Raw genomic sequence first — 22,856 nt, 5'->3', positions numbered from 1 at the left:
CGGATCTGCTGAAAGAGGCTTTCACAGCACTGGTCTGGGTGCACCTTGTGAAGCTGTGGGACAGCAGTCACCCATGGGAAAGAGAAGGAACAATAATGATAATGATGCCTTTGAAGGTGAGGCAAGTGTATCACCTATGTTCTCAGCTGTCTGGAAAGCTAGGGGCAATCAGAGCTACCTGTGGCTGACACAAGGTCTGTGCAGGATCAAGGGTTCTTTCCAAGAGCCATAAGGAGAGCCAAGGAATTGAGCAGCAGTACAATAGATGATTGATAGATGATTGCAATAACCAGCTCAAGGGAGCAGAAACTGTGCTTTGGTAACCCTCTGGCCACCCTCCTTGCTCGTACTGCACTGACAGGGTCGGAGAGACCAGCTACCCTGGCTCAGGGATGGCATTGCATGTGGAAACCCAAAACTTGCATGGTGACCTGTTGTCTGACTGCACCATTGCTGCCTGACCCTGCCTGGGTGGGTGCTGGCAGTGGGTTCACTGCACAAGCCTTGGCTGGTCACAGTCTTATGGTCAAGGTTTTGTCTGTAATCCCTCGCAAACCAACAGTTCTCTTGAGCCCCAGATCCTGGGGCTTTGTCGCTAACAGCTGTTAAAGCACCACTGCCTAATTTTGGGCTTTCTTTAGTGGGAGAAAGGACTCTGAGCCATGTGTTTGGATTAAGGATGGTGATCATAGGCAGTCATTCAATCCAGCTGGCACTGTAAGCACTAACAGTGATTTGTAGCTTCCACCTCTGGGCTGGGAGGTGCTGGGAGGGTTGTTAAGACTTTTAGTTACTGTTTTCTTTTGAATGTAGTTGTGAAAATAACCATTGAGATGGTTATGGCCTGGAAAGAAAAGGTAGGGAGGTGGAAAAGGAGCCAGCTGGGAAGAAAAGAGGTGTTTGCAATAAGGTGTAGCTCGGCTGGTGGCAAAAGTGGGGTGAAAGGCTTGTGGAGTTTGTGAGCTGCTCCTGTTGTCACCTGCCCAGGGGCTCATTCATGGTACTTTTTCAGAGTGACGAATCACTGTTGGCTCCAGAGTGAGACGCTTGTTTTACTGAGGCTCATTTCAAAATTAATCTAAAATAATGGTACCTTCTGCATTCCAGGCCAGGTTGGATGGGCCTTGGGTAGCCTGATCTGGTGGGACACGTCCCTGCCCATCGCAGGGGCTGGAACTGGATGATTTTTAAGGTCCCTTCCAACACTAACTCTATGATTCTATGGTTGTGGAGGAAGATGCAGGAATGTCAGATAATTTGGAAATAAGGGGAAGAAGAGGACATTGATTTGAAAAAGCAAAAAGAGTCTCGTTTCCCTATAAAAAGGAGGAGATAAGAAGGGTAATGGGGACATGGTCTTTAAAGGGTCAAATTAGGTCCTTGTGGAAAATGGGCCCAAGTCAAATTTCTCTGGTAAAGCTGCAAAAAGACTGTTGCTTGTATTTTAACATGGCAAAGTTGTTGTTCCTTTCTGAGTGATGGCAAGTGTGGGTGACAGTACCCAAGTCTTCCAAATCTTACAGCGGGTTGTGACTGAGATGCTTAGAAAGCGCGTGTCCCACAGCAACCGCCCATCCCACAGGTGGGGGGGTCATCTGCTGCAGCGAACAGTGGGAGAGCCTTTGAACATCCTGGCTGCCTCTGGAGGGGACAGATGCTTTTCCCTTTGACTGGTGACTCTTCTGCCAGCCTGAAGGTCCCATGTGTGAAATGGGGCTACCGAAAATGCGTCGGGAGTGAAGGGGGGCATCCCTCCCTCTGGCCACTAGGCTTTGCTGTGACTGTGTGCGCCTGCGCATACGTGTGCTCTGTACGTATGTACATGTACAAACATATGAGTCCTCAGTCACAGCATTTCTCTCTTGTGCACATTTCTGCTGCAGGCCTGCACGCAGCCACCTCTGAACACATCCTGAAGAGCAGGATAGAACCTCTACCAGTAGCACAAAGTGCTTTCACAGGAAGGCTTTACTGTCTTTTTTTCCTGGCTTAATTCCCATCTTCAAATAGGGAAAGTCTCCAGGCTGAAGGAGCCAAGTGGGGCAGGTGCAAGAGGTGAGGCAGCCCCGGCTCAAACCCATAAAGGCGGAGGAGGGGAAGGTGCTGGGAGCAGGATGGCCTCAGCTGAGAAGAGGCAGCGATGGAGGAAGAGGATAAGGCAGCCCATGGAGGGTATGGGGAGAAGGGAACACCCGGTAACGGAACCCCTGGGGGGAAGGAGGGCTTTGTATGGGGACTGAGTGCCAGGGTGGGAGGGCTGCGCTGAGCGTTGGCTCACAGCATGACTTTGCTCGTCTCTCTCTCGTCTGGTTTAGGGTCTCGAGTACAAATACCTCATAGAGGTTTCAGAAAATCTGCAGTCCCTAAAAAAAAAAAAAATCAACCAAATGAACCTCCCAAAGCCCCAGACACCTTCTTTACAGAATATATTTAAAAAATAATCCACAAAAAAATGGTGGTTTTTTTCCCTGTGGTGCATGAAGGACCACTGAATTGAGTTGTTGGTCTTGTAGAAGATAGTGGTCTCTTTGTGTTTGTTTCTAAACAGAAACTGCTTTTGATTTAGAACTTAACAGTGTCTTTGTAAAGGACTGATCAGCCTTCCTAGGTTAAAAGGAGTTGCCATGGCTGGGCAGTTTGTCCTCGAGATGATTTTCTCTAATGTGCTTCCCTACCCTCTGCCTATTGCAGTAGCTGCTCAGGAAATGAAGGATTCTGTTAAAAGCTCAGAATACACAGAAGGACAGGCGCATAAATACATGGTAATTTTCTTATTGCTGCTTCTCTATCTCCCCATCAAAATATAGTTTAGAAAAGGTTGGTTGCATTGTCATTAGCCTGATTGTGCAGCTCCCTGTGCTGACAAAGTGCATGAAGAACAGGTGTGAATGAATTAATTCAAATGGGATCACCTGCAAAGAAACAAAAAGAGAGGAGGAAGCCATTCCCCCCTGTGCTTCCACCTGGGGAACAGGAGGCCTCCTAGTTAGCAAAGTGTCTGTCTTAAGGCCTTCAGAAAATATGAGGCTATAGCTTCAGTCACTTACCTGCAGTTACATTTCTGAGGTATTTTAAAAAACAACCAACCAAACACAGCCTGAGGAACACCAAAAGCAAATAAACAAATGAAAAGCTCAGTACAAATCAGAAAAACATTTTGTAAAGTTATTTACATACCTGGAATGACCATTCCTAGCAAACACAAGGTGTGTTTGGGAGAGCTTCCTGGTGGTGGTGTGGAGGTTTTTGTTGGGGGGGAGTGAGTGAGTTCTACTTTTCCCTTATGTCTTACTTGCACAACACAACCAGCACCACAAATGTGGGATATTTGGAATGACAAGCTGGACTTCAGAGAACACAGCACCTACGGTTTGTGCTAGAAGTTCAGCTTCAACCCAAAGCTGCAGTAACTTGTGAGTAGCATTTCTTTCCTCTCCTCCTCCGCAGCAGAAGTGCACGGCAGAGTCAAGTACAGAGTCAGAGTCTGAATCCAGCATGGAGGTAAGAACTGCCTCTTTCGATCGTGATGAGTCTCTCTCCCCCTTTCCCCCTGAAGGCAGGCACAGCAATAATGGGGAGTTTGTTCTCCAAGCAGCTGCAGTGCCTCCTTCTAGAAGTAGTTTCATTGCACTGAACTTGTTTCTTTGTGTGACTGCTCTGTACCTGCGCTTTGCTGTTAAAAGGAAATCCTTCCCTGTTTGGCTTTTATTTATTTATTAAATGGACTCATACTATAAGCACTGTTCCAGAATGATGTAGTTCCCAGGCAAATAAATTGATGAGGAAGATTCTTCCTCCAGGTCTGGACCAGTCCACAGTTAACCACATGGGAAAAGAAGCCGGAAACCTCAGTGTTAGAGCAGCAATACTGAGGCTGATTGAAAGGCCTCATTTTGACAGTTAGTTACAGAACTCTCCCAAGGGCAGCAGCTTAAGGAATCAACTAACAAGAATTTCAGATAATCCCCACATAAAAAGAATAAAAAGGGACCTGAGCGGGAGGGAAGGTCTCTCTCCTCTCAATTACATCTTGCCTACTGTTAGTAATATGCTGATTCAATTTACATTTCTGGTGGCAGGACTATCACCCACCTGTCTCTTCATCGTAATGTTTTAAGTGCAAGAAGACTTACGACAGCCCTCCTCAGCCCCTGTACCTTTGCCAGGCCTTTAGAAGGTAGACTGAGATACATTTTTAACTGTCTCTTAGCAAGGGGCACTCTGGATCCCTCTGCTCTAGGATTTTTACCTACCCTGGTTTTACTTTGATCAATAATTCACAGGAAGGTGCTTTATAAACCAGTGTCAATTTCACTTTAACAGATTGTGCCTCGCCTGCTTGCTGGAGGACTCGGGAAAGCAAGGGACTCCAAGGGACTGCAGGTAGGTTTGGTTATGACGCTGCAGCCTTGTTCTCAGGGTAGCTTCCAAAAATGAAATCATGTGTGGGAACACGTGGATTAAGACAAAAACTTCCATAGCAAGCCTGTGACTTCTATTGTCTTTTTAAAAACCGCTCTATGTTCCCTCTTCTTTTATAGACAAATTAGACAAATACACATCCACCCTATTCAAGAGAGCCCTTTATTTTAGTTTTTAGATCCTTATGATGGTGATTCAGAAGATTCATCTGTTCCCTCTGACTGTAGCTTGAATTCTTTACATGGAACAGAAGTTGCACCATGGCTCAACGGTGCCCTAGAAGCAACGGCTTTGGAAGATGATGCTACTTCAGAAGACAGAGAGCCCTTCCCTGAACCTCCAGACTGGTTCTGCCCAGAAGCAAGGGTCAGTGAAATTCAGGCTGTAAGTGACTGTAAAGCACCCCTACAACTTCCTAGCCAAGAGAAGAATTTCCCAAGAGCCTTGTTACAATCATCTGAGCGGACTAGAGCCACAGAAGCATTTACCTCCCTAGGGCTTACACCTGACCGTTCCTTACCGGTGGGTATCAAACCTTCCAGCTGCTGCAGATCAATGACCAAACGGTCCCTCCTTAAAAGAAAACAAGAGACCTCTATTTCAGAGGGCACTAGCGAAGAAGAAAGAAGAAAGAAATTCTCTGTGGCTTAATTTGAGTTACGAATAAATCATTGGATAACCTGTTCCTTCTGAAGAGTGAACCTGGTAGTGGTTTCTTTTGCAGATGGTACCTGAACTGAACAAGCTTTATAGAAACTAGCTTAGGCCTGTTACAACTGCAGCTGCGCTGGGTACTGCAGGCTTTGAGCACCACCTGAAAAGACAGAATCAACTAAACAAGCTTGTGTGGCAATTGAAGTGCAAACTAGCTAAGTGTGCCCACACAATCCCACTGCCAAGCTTTACGCCTGGGTGCTTAAATCCCGCGTCCAGTACTTGGAGGCACCTGCTCAGTTTCAGTGCAACTTCAATAAAGTATCACAAGGGTTTGTGGAAGAAGGAAGGGAGAATGATGATATGCATGTAGTTCCTATCTCTGTTCCTCTAAACTGGATATAAGAACTACAAGCAGCAGACAAAGATTACATGATGCACTGGCCTGGGATTCATTCTTTCTAAGGTAATAAACGCAGCTGGGACAGTTCAACTTGGAGACCAGCTATAGGAGGAAACAGTATAGGCAGCAAGAATTCTGTTTCAGTAACTAGCAGGTACCTGCTGAAACAAGCATGTGAGGCAGACTGGGATAATAATTGTTCCTCCCAGTACAGGCCTCTGCTGTAGAACCACTTATGAAAATAAAAATACTCTAGTTGATGCAGGTTCAGAAAGTCCAGGCTTCCACAGAAGAAATCACTGGAAGGAAGGAGCTCCTCAGGTTTCTGTTTTGAGATTGAAAAGGTTTGCAGCTGCATCGTTCACGTGCATCTTTGAACGCTTGATAGTAACACTGTTAAGAGAGGACAGCTGCTCTGCCAAGTTGGTCAGAAAGGTAGAACGCTTACCCAATGAACATGGTATCACAGAAAGCAAGTGAACACCTAAACCATTACAGCACATCTCAGCGCCCTCAATATGGTAACAGTTGGTCACATGTGAGTGTCTGAAATAAGACTGTAACTCCTTGGTTAAGCATTTAATACTATCCTCCAGGTCTTAAAGAGACAGGAAATCGAAGCTTTATTCCACCTTATAAAAGCAGCTTAAGAAAAAGGAAGCCCTGCGGTCAACAGGACAAGAAAGTCTTGTTTAGGATACTCTAGCTTCTGAGTGCAGCTGTGTGAAGGCAAATTACCTCAAGCAAGAGCCATGTCATCACAAATAATTCATGTAATGTCATTAGCAGATCATGTCAAGCTTTATGTGTTACTGCACTGAAAAACTTACATTCCAAGGTTTTTGTTACTAGGGGTCTGCGGAACCAGATGCTGAGTGAACTGTGTGAAGGCAACCAATACGTTTGAATACTGAGTTATCACTTGTTATTCTCTCAAAGATTGTAGGTACAGTTTTTCCAGGCCCAAAAAGTCACTGTAAGAATTCTATTTCCAGAAATAGAGTCAAAAGTCTTGCTACAGATTTTATTTCATATAACATAATCCATCAGATATCACATCTACCAAAAACTGTCTAAAAACCTCATCCAATTTTCCCTCAAAGAAATCTAGCCCAGCAGCTTTCCAATGCACCGCCCCCTTTCTTTCTAGTCAACTTGCCACAAATCCATCTGACATACAGAAGTATGGGTAAATACTACATAGAAGACTGACAGTTACTACAGCTTTATGGGTCAAGACAAATATTTTCACTCAGTGCAGAGAACTGCGACACCGCGTTCATAGAAGCTACGAGGATCTTCCTTGGTAGCTATTTCAAAGTCAACCGTGAAAATCAGATCAGCACGAGTGAAGTTCAGATAAACTGGTAAAGTAACCTGGGGAAAGACATGAAGATGGAAGAGTTATGTAAGGTAGCTGAAGAGCCCAAGAACTTTCTGTAATACTACATAGTTTTTATGAGATGGGAATTTAGTCCCTGATAACTCAATACTCAAAATACAAGGAAAAAAACAAGGCCTAAATTCATCTAAAGCACAGCCTTCTTTAAAGGTATAAATTCAAGTTCTGACCTGAAGAGCATTAGTATTTTTGGATGCCTCTCCTCCTCCGCATCCAGCCACAAACGAAAGACCCAGTCAATGCTAGGTCTGTTTGTTGCTAGTCCAGAATTCAGCTACCAACTCACAGTGGGAATATTGGAAGGGAACAATTTGGTTTGTGGTACCTGATATAAGTATCCATAACACTTCAGGTACAAAAGTACTAGGTAAGATCTAATTATAAGAGATCTTTTAAATATTATTTTAATCAATACTTACAACATTTGCTTTTTTATCAGCATTTGTCTGCTTGACCCAGCGAAGCTGTGTAATGGGCAGGACAGTTGAAATAGCATTCGAAAGCGACAGCTTGTTGTTGCTGCACGTAGCTCCCTGAAGCTTCAGGCCTGTAAATTGAAATACGCTTTAGAGTTCTAAGGGCTTTTATAAATCTTGTCTCTTCATGTATCATTTAAGGGCTGTCTAAGTCCACTGAACGAGGTTAAGTATTTTGTACTGCAAAATAGAGAGGTTGTAGTGCATATACTATCCAATACCACTTAAAATGTACTGACCCGAGTCTTCAGATTCATTAGCATTGCAAGTACTTGCCTACTAACTAATACCAAACAAGTCTTTACACAACATCAGAAAGCATGTGAATTAACTTTTGCAATGATATGACCTTTTGCATTTGATGCAGACCATTTAATACCAGAAGCTTCTGAAAGTATTGTACAGCAAGGACCTCCTCCTTTTTGCTAAGCTTACCTGTCACCCCAAAACTGCACGCATCCAGTACTGCATTCTGTGTAGTTGTAACATTGACCTCAAGACAGAGTTCTTCAAGGGACCAACTGTTTGCTTGGGCAACGTATTGTCTTGTAGCAGTAATATATGCCTCTGGTACAAACAGGCCACCAAGGCACACGTGGATGTTCTAACAAAGGGGAGAAACATTTTAAGAAAGGGTATCAGCTGCAGTATTAACTAGTGATTGCCATAAATATTTCTTCAGCAATCTATTTACATTAAAATTTTCCTGCTGTGACTAGTACGACTAGTACGCTGTATCTGCTATACTGCTTCTTGCTCTAAGGCTGTCTTTTGTCATTCTAAGATGCTGAGTTTCCCTCTAATCTCTGTGAACAGTTAAGCTGTCTGAACCCACCATTTTGAGATCAGGAGACACTCAGCAGTATTTACAAGCACATTGAGAACAATGACTGAAGCTGTTTTGCCTGAGGAACTTATTTTGAAGTGCTGATGTGAAGACTTTACAAAGTGGTTATACCGCTCTATCCCAAACCTTTAGAAAGAGTCACCACAAAATACCTTTAGTTCTTTTGCTCCACCAGAAGCAGCTGCCTGGGAAATATTCTGCAGCTGTTTAATGCGCTCGCTGAAGTCAGACACCCACTGAATAACAGTCATACCAGCTGGCACTGTGTAGTGAGACCAGCTACGAGGCAAAATACCTACAAAAAATGTGATTAGAATTAAGTTTTGTTTGCATACAAACTGGAAATGGACACTGATCTTCCAAGTTTTGGTAAAGATTTGAGTTCTCTAGAGAAAATGGAAGAGGTCAAGTACCTGTGTTTTAGGAAATACTTTTGTTCAAAGCAGGCAAGTAAATCTTCAGGTATCAGGGCCTTGGGCAGCCTGATCTAGTGGACGGCCCTGCCCATGGCAGTGGGGTTGGAACTGGATGACCTTTAATGTCCCTTCCAACCCAAGCTATTCTATGATTCTACTAGAAGTACGATGTCTATAAAAATTCCAAATTCATCTACACTCCTGAAACAGAAGTTTAGAGAGCTTGCAGATTTTCTAGGAGCAGTATTACTCACTTTGTGGTATAAATAACTTCATCACAATTTGGAGACTAAAGAATTGAGTCAAATTTCAGCTTAGAAGTTAGGCTGTTAAAGAGCCTAGTATTACCTACTTCAACTTGAAATCCCAAACCAAACAAGTTGGAATTTTATGCTGGACTCAAAAGAATTGCTTGTGTCAAATGGTAAGTAAATCCCAGTTTTCCTGCAATGTTTTTTTTAAGCTGCTGAGCATAACAGCCTCCAACTTAGAGGGTGCAAAAGGCAAAGAGAGCATTGGGAGATGCTAATTTGAATTACTGTACCTTTCACCAGTTCATTTATCAGTGTGCGCAAATAGTTGGTTTGTTTCTTTTTTCCTTCACACACTTGAACCACATCAGCAAGGTCCTGACGAACATCCTGAAGCAGCTTAGCTCCCATTTTCACTTCTCTCTCAAAGAATCGGAACAAAGGATCCTGATTGTCAAAACATTGAAAGTTGCAAATCAAAGGTCAAAATTCTTGTGAGAAAACTGCTACAAAAAGCAACACCCAAATCCTAGATGACTGCCCAGTGACAGTGTGATTACAAGCATTAAATATGAAGATGCAGCCTGTGCTGCAGAAAGGGACTACAGAGACTGTTTTACAATCAACGATCTCCTTTCTTTTAGAGGGGCAAGAAAGTACAAGTCCTGTTTGAATAATTAATGCAGACTGCCTGCTGCATGTCCTTCCAATCAGCTCTGGGTTTCTTTTAATGAGCAACAAAAGGTTCTCACTATCTCAGAGTAAATCTTTAGAAGCATTTAGGCTGTCATAGGCTTATTCAGCTGGGGAGCTTATTCACGAGTTAGAGCTCAGGGTACTACGGCCCACATCTCAAGAGTTTCCTCCCTTCACTGACCACCACTAAATTTTAGCAGTAATTAATGTGTGCTAGCTCTAAAGACAATTGCCTAAGTAGCAGTCAGTGTGCTACAAGTACAACAGGAAGCACTTGTTTCTAGCCACTTGACCAGACAAACTTCAGAAGTCATACCCTTGACAGTTTGCCACTGTGTTTCTTCAAATAATCATCGGAAGACATAAACCAACTTTTAAGAGCATTTCATGAAACCCATGACGTGGGACATAACACAGCTATAGCCGTCAGAATCAGCACTGATACTGGTCCCATTCTGTCCCTCCAACAGTTTCATCAGCACGTGCAAATCACAATGCACTCATTCCAACGCAACAGAAGCTGTGCCCTTCCTAAGTGCATGTTAGACAAAATGCACTTCTTACCTTAATGTTTTCCACAGTCCGCTTCAGATGGTTTAGAGTTTGTGGGATAAGGTGAAGCCAGTTAGAAGCTGTGGTATGCAGTGTCCTCATCCAAGCTGGGCGACCATCTGATGTAGAATCAGTTCTTGTCTTCTTCTCAGTTTCCGCATAAGCTAGATCATCCTCATCCTCTAGCATCTGCATTTTCAACATTTTACTGATCATATCTATGCCTAAAACAGAAGATGTGCTTTTAGTCAAAGAAGCAGTGGCATCAAGATTAAAACATTCCACTACATGCGAGTACTGGGACTTTTCTTTTCCTCTAGTCTAGACTCAAGATTCAGAACTGCTAAGCTGTACGTGGCTCCAGAACTGACAATAAAGGTTTCCAGAACCAAGATAGGAGCTGGAAAGCTGAATGTAACTGTTTAATTCACAAGCTTGTGGTCAGTTTTTGGACTGCCCAAGTTTTACCTTGCAGAAGTTAAGCCAGCTGTATAGGAGGAGAAGAAAGCCAGCAATTCTTCAGCAGTATTCATATTTCTCTTATGTTTTTTTTTTTTTTTTTAAACTACAATGGTGGCCTGGTAATCTATGCAAGACATTGTTAAAGTTCTGGTTTTACCTTGTGTGGTGAGAAGAACTTTCTCGGCGTTATTTGGCAGGCCCAGCCACGATGGTGTTTGTGTATCTGGCAGCATCTCAACCCACTGGACAAATTCTTCACGCCTGCAAGTGTTTTAATATCCATTAGAAGGATTCCCCTACTAGGATGGCAAAGTAATTTTTTGCATGAGACAAATGTTTTAACAGCTAAGTTCCAGCACAGAGATGCAGGATAAAATAAAAATCCTACCTGATTCCATCTGGCATCTGAATATCTTTATGTCCATCAACTTTGCAAGCCAGTTTGAATTCACTATCAAAACTTAAAGTAGTGAAGAGACGTTCCAAGAAAGTGTTTAACAAGCGTTGATCAAATTCATTATCAATGCGACCGCCATATATAGACTGGGCCATCAGCGTCTTTAATGCAGACCAGGGGATTTTATCAGGTGAAATGTTTTGGCGACCCTGTAAGTAAAACACAATGTTATCAGCAGGAAACAATCTTTTTCAGCTCTCCTCTGATCAAGGAATCATATTTAAGAACTAAGTTAATAATTTAATTTAAATAAAGTTTATTTGGGCCTACTCATTTAACTCACTAGATGTTTCCAGAAGAGACTGCCTTGCTGAAGATCTAAAGTAATATAATGTAAGCATTACCTATACCTAAGTACACAAGACTACTTGCCTTTGCTGTATCATCCAACCACGTATCTACTGTATCACAGGCAGATCTCAGATCAGATTCTCCAAATTCATACTTCTTGGACCAGCCCAACGGAGCATAGCGCAAGCGCTCTTGGATAATGGCATGGAACCAGGCAAGGAGGAAATATAAGCGAGCGCGCTCATTTGGAGACTAGGAAGTGGAGAGAAAAAAAATCAACACAACTATTATTCCAGTGAACTGATAAAAATCAAAGCCTGCTGAAAGGCTAGAAAATGTCAGATTCAATGCTAGATTGCTACCAAAACTCAATATATTCTACCAATAGAAGAAGCAACTACTATTTTACTTCTTTGAGAACAAAAGAATCTATGCAGCTCTTAGAAGCTGAGGTTTCATAATCTCCAATAAAATTTTAACGAACATATTCTGAAATTTTCTTTCATCCACACACAGTGCAGCCTTACCTTGCACATTCTAGAAACTGGAATGCTACTGAAAGTTCTCAGCATGTTTGCCTTTACGCCAGGAGGAGGTTCAAAGACAAAGATTCGCCCAGCACGTAACAAATTCACTGGCACCTAGAAAAGATGAATAAACTCAAATCCAACTCCTTCACTAAATAAAATCCCTCTAACAGCACAGTTTGCACTAGCTTCAAAACCTCACTGTAAGCACACATAGTGAAGTCCTGCCTTTCTTTTGCAGGGTAGGGGAAGTAGCAAAAGGAATGGTATGAAGTTTTCAGCTACAATTAAGTTATCGGAACCCAAGGCTAATAACTACCCTGAAAAGCATGTATTCTTTAAAACAGAAAGCCAGTCATGAGAAAACCATGCCATGAACAGCATTCTTGGCTCTGCACGCCAGTTACTCTGAGAGGATCAAATTTCCAATCAATGCTACCTTCGGATTAATCTCCATGGTAAGGAAGAGTCTGAAGCAAGCATGGGGTTGTAGAGAATGTAGCTTCTTTTCCAGTTGCATGAGCCATCCAGGAGCCAGGTGGACGTTCTTAAGCATTACCCATCTGTGAAGTTTTGAAACAGAGAAAATGTTTTTTAGCGTACAGCTTACGGATCCTGGCTAAAATCACCACACAGTAACAGAATTTGATATTAATGCTACATGGTTTTCCCTGTCTTTTAAACCTGTTTTCTACATAGACTCAGTTACTACGTGCTATAGCTAACTTTCTTGTTTTGCAGATACAACCTACTTCTCTTGAAAGATTTAAATCAAATAGAAGCTATGCTTTAAGTATTACAAATTTCAGTTCAGAAGATAGTTCTGATTTTTTTGCTCACAGTTCTATCTATTTAGCCAATGGGTTACTTCCCCCTCCCCTCCCATTCACTACTAGGCAGTATTTTAGCTAAAAAGGAGATGAACTTACCTTCCAGATTTCACTGCTGTGTTTATTGCTTTATCTGCTTGGTTAAACCCTTCAGCAGAACCTAAAAGACAGAAGGGCTGCTAAAGCTCTTACTGCTACAATTTCATTTGTGCTTAGAAGATGAAACAAGGTATGTTCTTACCAATAGCAATAGAAGTAATCTGTGTATTCTGTTCAGCTGCAAGGTCTTCCACATGGCCACTAGCATCGTAACCAGGCACTGAACACATCAGCACAGGGGTATTAGGCTTCACCTGTTTTCCAAGAAGTTTAAAAGGGTATGAATCAGTCACTACATGAATAAAAAAATGCACTAAGTTCAGTCTTTCTTCCATCTGGCCAACTAAAGACATCATGCTACTCTTAGTTTTATATTAACAAACAGAAAAACAATCCACTCCTCATATCACAGGGAAAAAGGTAGTGGAAGAAGTGTTCTGGTGGATAGCTTTCCTCACTATGGAACTCATGCACTAAGCGTTACCTCAGGATTTTAACCTTTCAAAAACAAATGGGTTACCTCTGTATCTACAATGTGTGTCAGATCTAAAGGCTGCTCCATAATGGACATGAAAGACTCTCCAAGATTTGTTGAAACAAAGGCATGTGCCATTGCCAACAACCGATCTGGACGGAAGGCCTGGATCAGAAGCAAACGATGAATGGCCTGTCCAATAGGACCTGAAAACAGAAGACAGGATTAAGATGGACAGTTAAGTAAACCATCCTCAACACCCTTCCTTCTCTTTAATTCTCCCATTAAGTTTTTCCCATCTTGTTCTGATGACTAGACATTATGAGAGTTAATAATCCCTTTGAGAGACCTGTTACGGCATGATAATGGAATGCTTATAATCTGACTTCACTTTTAACTTACCATCTTCAGCTGGTTTGTCTTCCATAACATTTTCATTACCTGCTCAATTACTCATGCTGTGAGCCCTTTAAAAGCCTACCCTGACAAGATCATAGAATCACAGAATCACCAGGTTGGAAAAGACCTCTTGGATCATAGAGTCCAACCATTCCTATCTGCCACTAAACCATGTCCCTGAGCACTTCGTCTTTTAAATACCTCCAGGGATGGTGACTCCACCACCTCCCTGGGCAGCCTCTGCCAGTGTCCGATGACCCCTTCTGTGAAATTTTTTTTCCTGATATCCAGTCTGAACCTCCCCTGGTGCAGCTACTGAAATTCTACTGGGTTTACAAAATCTAGAGTTTAGAATTACTGCCATGAAGTGATTTTAACTTCTCCGTCCTCAGGGGAAAGCTCTTTGAGCTTTCTAGAGTACTAAGCTGTCTCCAAATCTGCAGTGACTGAGACTAATTCTAACTATTATGCAGCACATTGAGATTGTGAAAGTACATTTCATCCTCAGAGGAAGATCAGATCACGGATTGCGGTGTAGGAACCAAGAGTACAAAAATTAGTGATTTTTTAAAAAAACAACCCCACTTGACTTGAGGTTCTTCCACAATCCCAACTTTATGATTTTCCCAGGAATTAAGGTCCAAGTTAAAGAACTTAGAATTGATTTAAAATCATGGCAATTCTGCTTAGATGAAAGTCAGCACAGTAGAACTGGTGTGGACAACAGTGCAAATTAACTTACTTGCAGGTTTGTCTTCAGTCCAAAGGTATGGTACAGTCTGTTCCGGTGAACTGCTATCCAGCCAGATACAGAATTGCTGTATTGAAAGAAAACACAAAAAACTTGGGAGTTTCATGGCATCATGAATCTGCTGCAAGGTGCAGGTCCTCTTCGTGGTGCAGCAGTGATGCTCAATCTCAGGCTTAAAATCCAGAATTTGATGTACTGCAGAACACACACCAACTTTCAGTAGGAAACAGAGACTGCCAGGGTAGGGTTGAACTTGGTACAGTCCAAGCTCTACTTGGCCTTTGATTTGCAAATGGATCTTTAACAATTTCTAATAAGCAGCTAAATGTTTAAACAATGAAATTTACAAGTTGATAAGATTTTTCCCATTTAATGTTTGTACCTTATAATCTGTCTTCAGAATAAAAACTTAGATTGAGTACCAGATGAAGCATTTGAGCTTCCACCAACACATAAATCTTGAGAAGTAAGACAGGGCTAACACTGATCAAACAGAAGCGCTACTGCACTAATGAAATTAAGTCAAACATTAAGCTTAGGCCCAAATATTGTCCGACACTCAACATAGTTCGGTCTTTTCCAAGGTTTCTAGATAAAAATGGTTTGAGCGTGGCTTTACTGTTTCCTTCAGCAAGTGTACATTTGGACAATCTGATTTGTTAAGTTCTTGACTAATTTTTCTTCAATTTCTCCAAGTTATGTTTGTTTTTTAAAAACAAAAATCCAAACATAAAACTCAAATTATGCTTTGTCTACTAAGCCTTCTTTAGATGTGTCCAATTATTTCAGCAATATCCCCTAATTTTGCCTTTCCTCTGGCATTTCAGATTCTACAGATCTCTACCAAGTCCCAGCCCAAGCTATATCTAATGTTACTCCAGGCTGAAGAGTTTGAGGAAAAATTTGACGTAGCAAAAAGAATTAAAATTTTGATATAAAACTAGGATAGGCAACCAAATAGGTATGATTTAAGATACGGACGTATTTTGGAACATACAGTTTTACAGTCAGGACACAGATGTATTCCAAGAACACTTCAGTCATCAGAAGTAGCAAAGTGTTCAGCAGCTGAGCACCATCCAAATTTATTTCAAATCACAGTAATGTCCAAGAGCCCACCAAAATGATGTGACATATGGCTAGGCCTGCTCCCCTCTGCTGCAGAATTATCACACTGTACTGATGGAGTAAAAGACATGGAGTACCACACTTTCTGCTACTACACGAGCCAACACTGTCTGCAAATTTTGAATGGTGAAGCGACTAATCTCCTTCCAAGGTTGTGTGATGAACAGTAATGGTATTTGAAGCTCAAGTTTCATAGTTTGATTACAAAGTGAGAAGGTTCACTTCCACCACACCTACAAATAGTTAATCTGTAAGGTTTCCCTTCTCATACTAGGAGAGCTTACTGTAAGCCTGAAACTCTTAAAGCACACACCTAAAAAATTAACTCGGGTAGATAGCGCAGAAACTAAACAGAAACCCTAGCCAACACGTACCTCATCAGCCTGAACTTTTGAAACAAGGTCCTTAAACGCCGGGAGGCAGCTCAGCCTCATCATTGCTTCTATTTGCTCTACGGTCAAACCATTGATTTTTGGGAGAGATGCAGTGTTCAGTACAATCTCCTTCCCTCTCAAGAAGTGCTGGAATTCTGCATCATATGTAGGCTCCCTAGTGTAAGGGAAAAGAAGACGTTAGCTAGATGCCTTCAAGACATCCTTCCCTTTTTCAGCTCAAGTGAAGCCAGAAAATAGTTTACCCAATAGTGCCTTTCAGTTTAATCCGGGCCAGCAACATAGCAAATGTTATATGATCTTGATGCAGCATGCCACGTGCCACTCTGTTGAAGGCCACCTACCAACAGAACAGTGAAGTTAGTAGTTTAAGAAGCCTTGAATTCTGACCCTTCAAAAATGACTGAAGAATTTTAATAATTCAAAAACTGAACCTGAAAGAGATCCTTTGTGATGATTGAGAGACGATGAGTATGGTCTGTAATTCCCTTCAGATTTGGGTTCTCATACAAGACATTGTGATAGATGTCCAAGAAAAACTGGAGTGAGTATTGGTACAAGAAATGTATCTGAAATACAAAAAAGTTTTCTCTTGAGTGTTGCTGTTTTGATAGTCAAGGACTTATATGCCTACAAAACTGCAACACGACAGCCAGGGTTGGAATTAGGCAGTGCCTATTCAGCTTTGCACAGTAAATACGGGCAGGTTCTGATAGGAAGAAGAGAACATCACACCTGTTTCAGTGACTCCATAGTAAAGTAGATACTGCTGCACGCTGTAGAAAGAGGCAAGTACTGCTGAGAAACAGTCTCCACTTCTTGCATGACAATATCAGTCTCCTCTACTTTTCTAGTGACCTCTGCTGCTTCCTTCTTCAGGTTCTCAAGAGTAGTTATGATGGTGTCATCATCCAGGATACGTCCTTTCACTTCATTAAGCGCTTGTAGTAGGGATTTTTCTAACTGACGCAAGCGCAGCTGAAATTCACCTTAATTAGAAGAAAAATCAGGTTACATGTTAGATGTGCTAGTTTTTGAGCATTATATGAATGGACATCCTGGAAAAACAGGAATATCACTTATAAAGATATCTAATCGTGTATTTCTACAGTTAGAGTAAAACTACTGTCTTCTACTAGAACAAGAAGTTACTTTTATTTTTAGTTTACCCTGAAGCTTGAGGAGGTCAGAGCGTTTTTCATCAACATCTGGTCTTTCAGCTTTCAGAACTTCATTCAGACACTGGCTCTGTAAGCTGCTGCGAGTTACTGTGAAGTTCACAAATGTAACACGAGAGCAGAGGTCCGGTGGGAATTCAACCTGTTGCAGGAAACATGAAAAACTGTCTTAGCTCTCCCACAAACCAATTCTACAAACAGAACAGCCTCTTTGTTTACGTACTGTTGGATCTCTGGTGGACAGAAAGATAACAAAGGATGGTGACAAATCAATATCTTGGTCTCCCAGAGTAATCAGAACTCTGCCTCCAGTTCTCCGGACTTCACGATTCAGGACAGGATTCAGAACTGGATCATAGCTCTCCACATCCTAAAAGGAGAGATGCATTATGAGATTCTGTTGCTTGTAAGTGTCTCAAGCTAAAAATCCTGATCCAGCTAGGGCTTAAAGCTCTGAAGCAATCAATTTGCAGTTGTTTTGGAACACTGATCACATTCAGAAGGTATTTCCACTTCAGATTTGTAGTTGAGCTGTGCGAGCAGAGAGCTTAGGCCATTACCATACAAAAATCTCAGTGGGGGATTATTATTAATGGGTGTAATTGTGTTAGTTCTAACGCATAATAAGCTATATTCTAAGCAGCACAATCATCAACTACCCGCCCCCTCTGGGAAATAATTTGGTTTTCCATTTCCATACTAAGAAATGAAGAATTTATTCATCTCAAGTGAAAGGAAACTATTTCTTTGTGTAACTGAAACTTCTCCCTGCTACTCACAGCAGATTTATTTCTGGATAACTAGCCATATTAGGTGCTATTATCGATGACTTGAGATTCCATATGGGAAGTAAGGAACAGACAGACAGTTTGCAAGTAATTTTACAGTAAATAAAGATCATTTGAAAATAAAAACATTTACTTCTAAAATGGAGGAAAAAGGAAACACCTTCTTTTGATTGCGTATCTCACTAATTGTATTTTTCTCAAGACTTACACCTCATATATGACTCAGTACTAGTCTACTGGTTAAATTATGGTTTGAAAATAAAGCTCTTTGCATCCTACTAACAGAACAATTGAAAACCTCTCTAGTACACAGGGAAGAATTCAAGAATTATAAGTAGCTTCTACATGATCATACAACCAACCTGGACCAGAAGTGGGTTACCAAATCTCAAGGCACTTTCCAAGTTCTTCCTGAAAGCATCATCCAAGAAACTAGTACGAGTTATCTTACGGTCTTTATACTCATTCATTATAAACTCTGTAGCTTGTCCCGAGGGATCAATGATCAACGGATACCTAAGTGAGGAATATAACATTATCATTTTTTGGGTTTTGGCTGCAGACAGCCTCTAAGCAGTTTTAAAAATTTGGGTTGCATTATTAGTCACAATTCTAAAAGCCTGTATATTGAAGGAATAAATCGGTCAGGTTTGGTGACTTATTTCAGTTCAGTTTTGAAAGGTAAGACTGTGTGGACAACGAAAAACCTTGAGTTCATGCCAACTTATTTAAAGAGCTAAGCAAAACAGAAAAGGCAAGCAAAGATGAATGAGAGTTTTTAAGCCTATATATGGTTAAGAAGCTTTTACAAACAACAGAAACTCTCACTAAACAGTGCTTTGAATTACTGTGATTCTTTGATAGCTCCAAAACCCTGCCTGCTGTGAGACCGTTGCTTTAGAATTCTACATCTTATAATGAAATACCTATTAAACCGCTTGAGCATGATGGCATTCTCAGTGCACAGGTCATCTGCAGGCAGAGAACTTGCTTGCCAGCGAAGGCGCTCATCTGCGTTGGAGAGGTACTCTGTCCTTGCAATGTCTGTACGGAACTGCAAGAAGTACACATAGTATCTGATGAGGTTCTCCAACTAGCTGGCGAAGGCGTTTTGAGTAAACGCAGCTCTGCTAGGTATTGTTTTCCAATAGCTCCATTCTTTACTTAGCAATCTTAAAACAACTTTAACTGTTGAGATAAACTAATTTGTGGTTATCTTATGATGATCGTATCTTTACCTGGATATTTGCTTGCTGCAAATGGTGAGACCATGTAGTGAAGAGATTCTGACGCATCTGCTGATCAAAATAGCCAGCATAGGCAATAAAAGCTCCTGAAAGTAAACAGTCTCCTGCAATAGTGGACATCTGGTTCTTGAAAGTTTCACTTGTCTTTTCCCACCTTTCACGTTCAGCAGAAAGACTCTTCAGAAGAGCTGTGCTACGGTTTACCTAGAAATAAGTGAAGTAGTCTCTTTAGATGATGAATCGTTATAGTATTCTGTCTCTGGAGACACTTATATTGGCTCAAGGCTCGAGTTTAATTTAAAAGCTCAGAATGAAACTAAATTTGTGTTTCTTAACATCAGCATTGATTTACTATTTAGGTATTCAACTATTATTTGGAAGGATGTAGAAGTGCAAGTACTGGCATAGTAGTGACATGCTAATAAATAGGTCAAATACATCAAGAAATGCTCCCCTCCTGTGAAGTGGTTAAGACTTTACAATTAACCTACACCCATGCCTGCTTCCAAAGGCTTCTCACTTATTTTAAGCCTTACGTGAACTGTCTCATTAATCAACTGGCAACATGAGTTGACATTTCTAACTCCAGCAAAGTTTTAGAAACTTAAGAGGTTTGTGAGATCAAGGGATGAAACAGACTTCTTGGATGCGCTGCACAGGGAAAACAACCAAGTCTGCTAGTAAGCTTGAAGATTAGTTCAATTTCTGACTGTCCAAGATTAAAGAATAGAAAAATACTGATACAGAAGTCTTACTTTTGCTTCTACAGCAGCCAAGTCTGCCTTAATAGCTTGAGCCTCCGAAATCAGCACTGCATATTCTTCTTTGTAACGCGCAATACTGGCCTCCAGATCACGAATCATCTGCTCTACTTCATTTGCTTTCTGCTGGTTGTCTTTGGCGTCATCCTCCAGCTTCTGCAGTTCATTGCGTAGAGGTTCTACTCTTTTCAACATATCAGCATAGTTCAGCTGTAAACAGTAAATAGGTCCTTTATACTTTCTAATATTACATGTGTTGACAAGAACCATAGCATTCAGGTGTATTCTGTCAATTGCATCTTTTCAAGCTTGGGTACTTGCAATCTGCATAAGAATTGACAACTACTTAACAGAAACTTAAGATTGTTTATCAGTCCCTATGACTCTAGTTCAAACTAAGCCGCAACACAAAACAAATTGCTTTTTACAAGACCCTTTTGCTGCTCTGTAGACCTACAGAAAATAATCTGAAAGGCTGAGACCACACTAAGCAGGGCACAGCACTGTTCTGCAAAGTTTACTGGCTGTCCATGCCAGTACTGAGCTACACCGTCTTTCTTAGTAAAGAATTTAGTATAACCAAGCCACAGAACAATCAGGATAGGACCTGTTGGCAAGATTCAAGTCTTTACAAATCACGCCTTTCACAGCAGGCAGTTTTAACTGTGAAACAAGACAGGGACTGCTTAAATTCCATTAAGAGGATTGCATTGCATTTTCCACCTGAGAACTCTATTGCCCTGTAGAATAGCACTAGACACAGAAAGGATCAGCTACTGCTTACCTGAAGTTTCTTGGTACAAAAGCTGTATCAAAATTGACCTTAAGCACAGTACTCTGGCACAGTACTACAGGGCCCAAAAGCATTCATCTGAACCTTCTGTTGATTTCTTTGAAGCAAAACAGCTTGCAATATTTAGATCAACAGAGGCAAATTCAGAGCCCTCTGGCTTCATACCTACATGTAGCCTACATGCCCTCAGGGTCACTCTTTTCACCTTGCATTTGTGTTCCCACACAACTGACTTTACCTGTGCAATTGCCCATTTCACCATAGGCCCACAGGCCAACGATGCTCTGTTTACAATTTCATAGTTGTAACTCGGATTTGAAAGGTAGTTTTTCTTCATCTTCTCCCGGATGGCATCACTGCAAGGGATAATTTTTTAGAGACAATGTGAGTACACTGGTACGTCAGCAATGACATCAACATTTCCTAGCAGTTTTGCTTACTGGTAGCTGTTTTAATTAGTTTTAATTAACAACAACGTTGTTTCAGAAATCACAGATTATGGGGGATAAATGACATCTAACACTATTTTACGATTAATCACTCACAAAATCCTTTAATTCTGCTCAGAAAAAAATGGGGTTGGAAGGGAATTCAGGAGGTCTCTAGTCTGACCTCCTGTGTAGATCCAGAGCCTGCCAGGAGGTCAGCCTGCATAAAGTCCTCAGCAACCTGGTCTGTTACCGCTGCGTAACAACTTTCAACTAATAATGTGGCTTTGGACAGCAACACACTGCTTTGCAATCATGCCTTGAAGTTACTCAACAAGAGCTGTTTTGTCCCATTTTGCATGGTACAAGCAGTCTGTTTCCTGAAGCACCTACACATTCATTACGTGCAGGAGTAAATCAGTATCAAAAGAAGTGCTACTAAAGCAATTTAAACAACAAAAAGTCCAATTAAGATGGTCCATCTTTTATCCACAAACAATTCACACTTGCACTTTACCTAATTTCCTCAGCAGAGAAGTTAACAATGGTTGGAATGAAGTTCTCTCTCATGATGATGGAACGTATTTGTTTCCAGTCAGTTGTACTTTCACCAAGCAGGAGGCAGATGGACTCCAGTGCCAGCTTCACTGCTGCAGGTGGATTGGCCATAGAACGGACCTCTACCAGGTGCTGTTTCTTTATTGACTTTACAGCTAACCAGTGCCAGAGAGACGATGAAAGTTGATTGGGAAGAAAATGAATGGTTAGCAAAGTCCATTAAGATAGCGTGGATTAGTAAAAATGCTTCAAGAGTCTCAAAAGGAATTTGACAAGATTAACTTTTGTGAACGTCAACTTGGCAACTGGCCACAGGCAACTTATTCTGCTCCCTAAACTTAAAGCTTTATTATAAGCAAAGATGCCTCTACCCAGCTGAATGAATGTACATCTTGACTGTATGCTGTCTGTGCATTAATAAGACATCATTGGTCTTTCTAATTATATGCTTTATGAATATACAGCCCACATAAATAACTAGAGTTGGTCTGCCAAACGCAAAGCCACAAGCCACAAAAGGAGTTTCAAGTATCAGATCAGTACTAAAACAGCATAAAATCAGAGCTCAAAGATTAGGAATTTCTTCAGCATCATTCAGCTCCACGTTAAGAGCCTACACTTCTGTTAGGCTGCACCACCTCAGACCACACCAAAGCACATTCCCACAGACTCCAGTTTTAGATCCAATCCCACAGTGTGATCTCTTCAGGTGCTAACATACCATTCTGAGCTTCAATGACAGCAGGCTCCACCTTATCAAGATCTTCTTTCACACTCATCTGCTTGTCTGCAATGACCTCCTGCTGCTTGTGCAGCTGCTCCTGAATCTCCTGGCTCATGACCTAGGAGAAAGTTTCACACACAAAATATTGCTTTATAGAAGTTGACTTCTCCCAGTACACGCTTTGCAGGTTTTTTTTAAATAAAAATATTTACTATGCACAAAGATTTAACACAGATTTTACCTTTTTCTTCTCAGCTTCCTGCTGATCTTTCACCATCTTTTTCAACTTGTCATTGGCTGCTGCATTCTTCACTTCCAGTTCCTGACTCTTTATTCTTAGGTCACGCCGCAATTCTTCCACCTGAGACAGAATGTAAGATTGGAGAACTTAGATTAACTGCAGGGATCTATTTAATCACTCTGGCCTTACAAACAGCAAAGATTTAAAG

The 22,856-nt window shown here is 41.4% G+C and overlaps 2 protein-coding genes across 3 annotated transcripts in view; one reads left to right on the top strand and one right to left on the bottom strand.

The window, feature by feature from the left end:
• The first annotated feature begins 789 nt into the window (after positions 1-789).
• On the top strand, positions 790-6,349 carry LOC128852413 (uncharacterized). 2 transcript variants are annotated; one of them, XM_054069087.1, is made up of 5 exons: positions 790-2,172; positions 2,692-2,762; positions 3,448-3,501; positions 4,324-4,383; positions 4,594-6,349. In XM_054069087.1, exons 1-5 carry the CDS (start codon positions 2,115-2,117, stop codon positions 5,071-5,073), a joined length of 723 nt encoding a protein of 240 aa, XP_053925062.1. In that variant the 5' UTR covers positions 790-2,114; the 3' UTR covers positions 5,074-6,349. The 2 variants fall into 2 exon arrangements, with proteins under 2 accessions (XP_053925062.1, XP_053925061.1); XM_054069086.1 differs by lacking the exon at positions 790-2,172 and having other exon boundaries at positions 2,450-2,762.
• Positions 6,350-6,489: 140 nt separating this feature from the next.
• DYNC1H1 (dynein cytoplasmic 1 heavy chain 1) overlaps positions 6,490-22,856 on the bottom strand; it is a 46,439-nt gene continuing 30,072 nt past the window's right edge. Inside the window, exons 50-78 of the mRNA XM_054069084.1 lie at positions 22,649-22,768; positions 22,405-22,525; positions 21,643-21,838; positions 20,936-21,053; positions 19,899-20,114; positions 19,135-19,347; positions 18,823-18,950; positions 18,259-18,412; positions 17,332-17,478; positions 17,100-17,250; positions 16,666-16,919; positions 16,365-16,499; positions 16,176-16,270; positions 15,913-16,087; positions 14,402-14,477; positions 13,306-13,466; positions 12,928-13,039; positions 12,786-12,846; positions 12,296-12,419; positions 11,857-11,970; positions 11,411-11,581; positions 10,970-11,187; positions 10,739-10,842; positions 10,132-10,343; positions 9,165-9,318; positions 8,357-8,499; positions 7,793-7,961; positions 7,301-7,428; positions 6,490-6,856 (exon numbers count right to left, since the gene is read on the bottom strand). Of these exons, the coding sequence (XP_053925059.1) occupies positions 6,728-6,856; positions 7,301-7,428; positions 7,793-7,961; positions 8,357-8,499; positions 9,165-9,318; positions 10,132-10,343; positions 10,739-10,842; positions 10,970-11,187; positions 11,411-11,581; positions 11,857-11,970; positions 12,296-12,419; positions 12,786-12,846; positions 12,928-13,039; positions 13,306-13,466; positions 14,402-14,477; positions 15,913-16,087; positions 16,176-16,270; positions 16,365-16,499; positions 16,666-16,919; positions 17,100-17,250; positions 17,332-17,478; positions 18,259-18,412; positions 18,823-18,950; positions 19,135-19,347; positions 19,899-20,114; positions 20,936-21,053; positions 21,643-21,838; positions 22,405-22,525; positions 22,649-22,768 (4,299 nt within the window). The 3' untranslated portion in view covers positions 6,490-6,727. The remainder of the gene's footprint in view (positions 6,857-7,300; positions 7,429-7,792; positions 7,962-8,356; positions 8,500-9,164; positions 9,319-10,131; positions 10,344-10,738; positions 10,843-10,969; positions 11,188-11,410; positions 11,582-11,856; positions 11,971-12,295; positions 12,420-12,785; positions 12,847-12,927; positions 13,040-13,305; positions 13,467-14,401; positions 14,478-15,912; positions 16,088-16,175; positions 16,271-16,364; positions 16,500-16,665; positions 16,920-17,099; positions 17,251-17,331; positions 17,479-18,258; positions 18,413-18,822; positions 18,951-19,134; positions 19,348-19,898; positions 20,115-20,935; positions 21,054-21,642; positions 21,839-22,404; positions 22,526-22,648; positions 22,769-22,856) is intronic.

The sequence above is a fragment of the Cuculus canorus genome, chromosome 5 (genome assembly GCF_017976375.1).
Source record: "Cuculus canorus isolate bCucCan1 chromosome 5, bCucCan1.pri, whole genome shotgun sequence".
Lineage (NCBI taxonomy): Eukaryota > Metazoa > Chordata > Aves > Cuculiformes > Cuculidae > Cuculus > Cuculus canorus.
Note: the sequence above shows the minus strand (reverse complement) of the source record. Positions and strands in the feature narration are given on the sequence as shown.

Coding starts and splice junctions, on each gene's coding strand:
- LOC128852413 (XM_054069086.1), top strand. CDS start 2,625: ATGGCTGGGCAGTTTGTCCTCGAGATGATTTTCTCTAATGTGCTTCCC. Junction 2,763..3,447: donor GACAGGCGCATAAATACATG/GTAATTTTCTTA, acceptor CCTCCTCCGCAG/CAGAAGTGCACGGCAGAGTC. Junction 4,384..4,593: donor GGGACTCCAAGGGACTGCAG/GTAGGTTTGGTT, acceptor CCTTTATTTTAG/TTTTTAGATCCTTATGATGG.